This window comes from Chamaea fasciata, unplaced genomic scaffold (assembly GCF_029207755.1).
Source record: "Chamaea fasciata isolate MVZ Bird 193981 ecotype frontalis unplaced genomic scaffold, bChaFas1.0.hap1 SCAF_6, whole genome shotgun sequence".
NCBI classification, from domain to species: domain Eukaryota; kingdom Metazoa; phylum Chordata; class Aves; order Passeriformes; family Sylviidae; genus Chamaea; species Chamaea fasciata.
In genome coordinates this window covers 42,078,383-42,084,957 of record NW_027094091.1, presented here as the reverse complement: position 1 = coordinate 42,084,957, position 6,575 = coordinate 42,078,383, and the positions used below count along the sequence as shown (strand labels likewise).

At 41.8% G+C, this 6,575-nt stretch overlaps 1 protein-coding gene across 1 annotated transcript; it reads left to right on the top strand.

The window, feature by feature from the left end:
* The first annotated feature begins 2,400 nt into the window (after nt 1-2,400).
* Nucleotides 2,401-5,651, top strand: NPY2R (neuropeptide Y receptor Y2). The gene is made up of 2 exons (XM_066184988.1): nt 2,401-3,642; nt 4,529-5,651. The coding sequence occupies exon 1, from the start codon at nt 2,426-2,428 to the stop codon at nt 3,581-3,583; it is 1,158 nt and encodes a 385-aa protein (XP_066041085.1). The 5' UTR covers nt 2,401-2,425; the 3' UTR covers nt 3,584-3,642; nt 4,529-5,651.
* Nucleotides 5,652-6,575: the final 924 nt, after the last annotated feature.

The following is a 6,575-nucleotide window of genomic DNA, read 5'->3' as shown; positions in this document are numbered from 1 at the left end:
CTTGTATTTTGCCCACATAACTGTCCCACCGACAATGTCAAACTTGTCCAGTTTATTTCATCACTTGCTGACACAAAAGCTCATTTCTGTTTTAAGCTGTGGTTGTCCCTTCTTTCTCCCTCAACTTTGTCTTATTGACAAGACCAAAGCATCTTTCATCAGCCTGAATAGGGCACTAATAAATAAAAGTGTCAGAACGAGAGAACATTTTGCTAAAAAGAAAGAGTTGCAAGAAGGAATCAGCAGAAAGTCAGGGACTAGAGAAATGGGTGAAAATACTTTTGGGAAGAAAGGGAGGCTATGTTATTTGGCTGAGCTACACCCTTCTGCCTGGATTTAGGGCAAAGGATGGAAAGAATTTATATTTGTCAGCCCTCTCGCCTTTCTACTTCTGTGTGTAGACATGACCTACACTGAAAAAAATAATGAGATTTTGAAGCATCTGACAGTCCTGGGGCCTCACCAAATCTCTACTGTAATAATATATGGAAGTGTAATTCCTGGGTGTAGGAATGGGTCAAAGGAAAATGCTCATCAGAGTTCTCAACTTCTGCATAGCATTGACTGTGCAAATCGTGGTGGTTCTCTTACATTTTTAACCTGGTGAACTAAAGGTGCATTGATAAGGAATCCCTTCCTGAAATCCACAGCTTAGGCTAGTAGTTGAAAACTGATTATGCTGCTAGAATCAGTGGTATACGCTAGTATGAGCAGCTGGCACATTTCAACTACGTGTCTTGTGGTGTTTCACATCTCAGGCTTAAACTATTAGTTGTTGAATAATTGTAGACTAAATAGCATGGCATAATTCTGACCTGTTTAGCTGGGGGGAAAATGCCTTTCAGTTTATGCAGTCAACCTGCTTCTTTTGCAAAAATAGCTCTCCCTGAGAAATTCTTCGGGATGTTATCTGGGATAGAAGTAAGCAAAAAGGGTTTAGTCTCCTGCTGTTAGACAACGCTCCTTTCTCAGTTTGGAAACCATACTGAAGGATGTCACTCACTGATAGTTACTGGGAATAGAGGTATGGATGAAAATGTACCTCTGTTCCTCTGAAATGTTTCTCTGAAGATGGAAGGAATTAAATGGAGCTGATCAAAAAAGAACAAGATTTTTTTAAAGCCATGTTCATCCAAACACATCAATAGCTGTTTCTTTAGGCAGACTTTAATTTGAGAGGGCTTAAGCTATGCGTAACACTTGATGGCAAGAAAGTGACATTTCTCTACTCTTGCTTTCCTTAGGGAAGGTAATGAATGGGGAACTAGAGTGAGTAACTCAGGGTTGCCTTTCCCCTTGGTGGCGAACAGTGGTGTTTTGTTGGTAAGTTTGCTTGGCACTGGTAATTTTGTATTTTTTTCCCAGGCCAAGGAAAGGAGTCCCCAGGTTCTCGGTTCTTGGTTAGCATGCTACCCATGTTCTGGGCAGTTTACATGGGGACATGTACTTTTTTTACACTGGACTGAAGTCCAAGTCAGCAACTGATTATAAACCATTCATATATTGTGCCTACCGAAGTCTTAGGGGAGCACAGAATTTGGCTCAGCCTGTGTAAGGAAGTAAAAAAAAAAAAGTGATTTTTATGCCAGTGGTGAAATTCTTACTGACATCAGCAGGGGAATGATTTGCTCTTCGCTATGACTGCAGTCAGGAATGAATGCCTGATTGGCAGCCTCCAAGAAGCTCTGTTTTCTGAAACATCACACAGAAAGGAAATATCATGTGTAACTGTGTTTCAGTTGTTTCTTGAGTTGATTTCAACATGAATAAGTTGCTCAGTCATTTCAAAGAAATGCTGTTATTTCAGTTCTATTTCAGTGGTATTTTTTTATTTGCCTCATGGTACAAACTGTAGTAAAACCAAGTTTCTTAAAGAAAGACCCCAGCAATTAGTTCACTGGTATTAAGGAAGGGCATAAACCTGTAAGAATTTAGTAACTATGTAAAGGAAACACTTTCCCTTAAGGAAAAGCTGGAAGATTATTATGTTAATAACAGTCTGGATGGTGCTGTTCCATGTAGAATTCCCATAGATATTTCTGGAAGATTTATGCTAAATAAGCACTTGTTTTAGGTAGTGGATTGTAAAAAAAATTATATGCTGCCCAGCAGGATCTTAATCCTTCTGCATTTACTTAGCCAAACTTTGTCTTTGTAATGCTTTTGAAATCTGTTCTGATTTTCAGCAGGAGTCGTGCCTAAATAATATTACTGGATCTGCCTTCAAAATGTAAGGGCAAGAGAATTTAAATACATTAAGACAGATCTTCTCTTAATTCTTCAATGTAGCATGTGGGTTAGGAACGAGATGTGGCTTTAGCTCATTGCTTATTGTCTTAGCCCATGTGGACCAATTTCTCCACTTGTTCTTGTACTGTTTTGTTTTCAGGGGCAGCTCTGTGGCTTTGACCAGGCTGCTGCGAGGATGGGGCCCCTGGAAGCAGTAGGTGAGGAAAACCAGACAGATGAAATGAAAATGGAGCTGTTCACTAAGCTGTACTTGACAAGATACACCACACCACTCAACGAATTGGCTCTGGACCCTAAACCAGAACTGAAGGATAGCACAACACTTGTTGAAGTGCAGATAGTTCTCATCTTTGCTTACTGCTCCATCATCCTGCTGGGAGTGATCGGAAACTCCCTCGTGATCCACGTGATCATCAAATTCAAAAGCATGCGCACAGTGACTAACTTCTTCATTGCCAACCTGGCAGTGGCTGACCTGCTGGTGAACACTCTGTGCCTGCCCTTCACGTTGGTTTACACGCTCTTGGGTGAATGGAAGCTGGGCCCGGTCTTGTGCCATCTGGTGCCTTATGCCCAGGCCCTTGCTGTCCACGTGTCTACTGTCACTTTGACTGTGATCGCTCTGGATCGTCACCGCTGCATCGTCTACCACTTGGAAAGCAAAATCTCTAAGCGGATCAGCTTCCTGATTATAGGAGTGGCCTGGGCAGTCAGTGCCCTGTTGGCAAGTCCCCTGGCCATCTTCCGTGAGTACTCGTTGATTGAGATCATTCCTGACTTCAAGATTGTGGTCTGCTCTGAGAAGTGGCCAGGGGAGGGGCAGCTCAACTATGGCACCATCTACAGCATCTCCATGCTCCTGATCCAGTATGTGCTGCCTCTGGCAGTCATCTCCTTTGCCTACATCCGTATTTGGACCAAGCTCAAGAACCACGTTAGCCCCGGGGCAGGGAATGACCACTATCACCACCGGCGCCGGAAAACCACCAAGATGCTGGTGTGTGTGGTTGTGGTGTTTGCTGTCAGCTGGCTGCCCTTCCACACTTTCCAGCTGGTCAGTGACATTGACAGTCAGGTGTTAGACCTGAAAGAGTACAAACTGATCTACACGGTGTTCCATGTCATCGCCATGTGCTCAACGTTTGCTAACCCCCTTCTCTATGGCTGGATGAATAACAACTACAGGACGGCCTTCCTCACGGCCTTCCAGTGTGAACAGCGGCTGGACTCTATCCACCCTGAAGTATCAGCAGCTTTCAAAGCCAGGAAGAAACTGGAAGCCAAGAGGATTCAGTTCCCTGGGGACTCTTTCACACAACCTACCAATGTCTAAGATGTCTGACTTTAAAGAAGAAATGAATATGTTGAGAACAAAGGGATGAACCCATTTTGGTATATGCATTTTCAATGCATAGTTTTATTCGTAAATGGTGAAAGAGCAGTAGCAGGAAAGTCAAGGCAGGTATTATGATTTGAGGGGAGTTGATTGACATCAAGAGGATGTAGCTGTACAACTGCAAGGAAGTAAAAGGGAGAGGCTTTGTTTATGGCTGTCTCTAACAGGGTAAATGCTCTTCATCCCTCCCATGTCTTCTTGACAAGTCTAAATGACAAGGGCTGGGTTTGCTGATACTGCTGGAGGAAGGAAAACAGCTGATTTATAGCACAGGAATATTGGTGGTGGGTGCAGGTAGTTTTTATATTCGATGTGGAGATCAGGGAGTGCAGAAGTCTGCCAGGAGAAAGAAGTTTGTCTGGTGGGGGAATGAGCTGTGCTGGTTAAACCTCAAACTTTTCAGGCCCCTTCTCTCCCACAGGCATCTTTTGCAAAGACAAGGGAATTAAGAAGAGAAATACATTACTTGTTTTTGACTTGTGCTAGACTATTTCAAACCAGAGCATTTGAAATAGATTAGGTGGTGAAAACAGAAGAGAAAAGAAAAACCAATCCCACCGAAATACTGGATTCAGTGAGAGGAAAGTTTCTGCATAAAATGAAATGTGGGTTTTGGCCAATCAAATGGGGTAAGAAGTCATCCCTTAAAAACTGGCAGTTGTTACGCTGGTGAGAAAATCACGAGCCTGTGACTTGATCAGTCATTCCCTGCAGATTTCTGCCTTTCATTCTGCTCTGGGAACAGCTCACAAAAGCAGTTCTTTAAAGTAGCATTTGAGGGCAGGGAATGCAGGCTCAGGTCTTCTGTGAGCACTTCATAAACTGCTAATATTTTCATTTTCAGGACCTGCTTAAATGTCTAATGTGTTATTAACTCCACAGGCTTTGAATTGTTGCTGCTTCTGCCTGGATAATAAAACAGCAGATAATTCTGATCCTCTGGAAAGGCTGCTAGATGGTAAAGTGCTTTTCCTTATTGTGGTTTTTTGTCACATACTCATCTAGTCTCAGAGCTTTTTCCATCTTTAGCCTTTGTAAAAATTAAGAACATCTGAATGACTGTAACCTGATAACAGTATGCTATGTTTTTGTGATAACTTACCAGTTATTCTGCATGCCGTAGTTAATAGTTGAATTCCTTTTTTGCTCAGGTATAAAATTTTAATCTGTTTACCGTGTTGTACACAGCAATGCTCAACTCTTCTATGTCTTTGTTCAGCCTCTTTGAACTCATTAAAGAGATGAAGAAAATTTCAATCCATGTTTATTCCAAGCTGCCCTGTTGTTTATCGAGAATAAAAACAAGTGTGATACTTTCACTTGAAGTCTAGTTTGACAGCTACATTTCAGCAGCCTCATTTTTTCTTTCCATTTTTTGTTGTTCCTAAATTCATTGTGTTCTCTCTTAAAAATTAAAACCCAAGAAAACTCCAGTGCTGAAACGTTTGCAGTGTAATGAATAGTATCAGGTCTTTATCAAGGGGAGAAATTAATCTTTGTGTATTCAGTATTTGGCACCATCCTTTAAATATCCATGAAATCATTTGGACTTGGATTTTCTTGAGCAGAAAAGGGAGGTCTAGAGAATTAGCTAGTGTTTACTCGAGCAGGAAAAAGTATCCATCATTCTTAAACAGTTTCACAAAAATAGATTAATTCTCCACCATGTTCAGGACATGATATTGCCCACAAGTTATTTTTGTCTGAATATTAATAATATCCAAAATGTAAGCTCAAAACTCTTATGGGTGAGGAAGGATTATAGAAGTACGCAATTATTATGGACATCAATCACATGTATCACTTGACTCTGAACCCTTCATCAAAAGTATTATTACTACAAATAGCCTCCTTTATTTAAAACGCAAATGATTTAGAAGTTCTGTTTCAACTCCTTTAAGCCTGTTAGAGTGTGGTATATAGACAGTTTTGAAGTAACCATGACAGTGTGTGCAAAATCTACAATTGCCAGACTAATTCTCTGTAATTTTAAGTCTGCTTTACATCATCCTGTATAAAAGCAATTAATTACAAATAATCTTTCCGTTTATTTCATGGTGTCCTCATTTTATGGCTTCCTGAGCTTTCTCTGCAGCCATCGTGCTGATCCAAAGCTGATGCACTAATTTATTGCATTGCTTTCCTCTCTGCCTTGTGGAGGTGGTGCCTTGGTCAGCGCCTGCTTTAGGGTAACAAAACCCGTGCACAGTGTCCCACTGCAAGGTGTGGATTTTCCCAGGGGCACTTGAAGAGGGGTTGTGGAAGAGCCAGCACTGACTCCTGCCTCCTGCGTGGCTTAGTCACTCTTGGGACTCAGCTCCCGCACAAGCACAGCTACACTCTTCAGTACCCATCATGTTTGTAGGAAAACACAGCATTTTATCATCAAAAGCAGTGATGTAGCAATATTTCTTGGGGTTGTCCCAAATCCCAGCTGTCAGAAGGATGTAGAAACTCAGGGTTCATACCCATTTCCCTGTGAGGGAAAGTGAACCTGTATGCAGTAACCTGTAACCTGGACTGAGGAGTCAGCAGGGGACCCTCTGTTTTGCCTGAAATAGGAATCAGGATCCAGGTCTCCCCATTCATCTGTTAGTGCTTTAATTATATTTTTAAGGCATTATATTCTTTTCCCGTTGCTTAGGTACAAGTTTTATACAAAGCCAAAGAATACCAGCAGCATTCACCCATTGAATAATTTTCTAGCAGGCAGCAGGGCATCCAAAAGGAAATGTCATCACTGGTTCAGGGCAAGAATTTGAACTAACGTACCTCAGTCCTCATCGGTGTGATCTAGCCAGCACACTGTAGCCTCTCCTCTGGCAGCAAAGTGTATCTTTTTAGAGCTGTTCTATTGTTCAATTAAACATGGAATATAATGGTTTTATGGGCAGGAGCTTATGACCTTTGCATGGCACTCGGGTCCAGG

Excerpts from the sequence above, each read along its gene's own strand:
- NPY2R (XM_066184988.1), top strand. The coding sequence starts at position 2,426 with ATGGGGCCCCTGGAAGCAGTAGGTGAGGAAAACCAGACAGATGAAATG.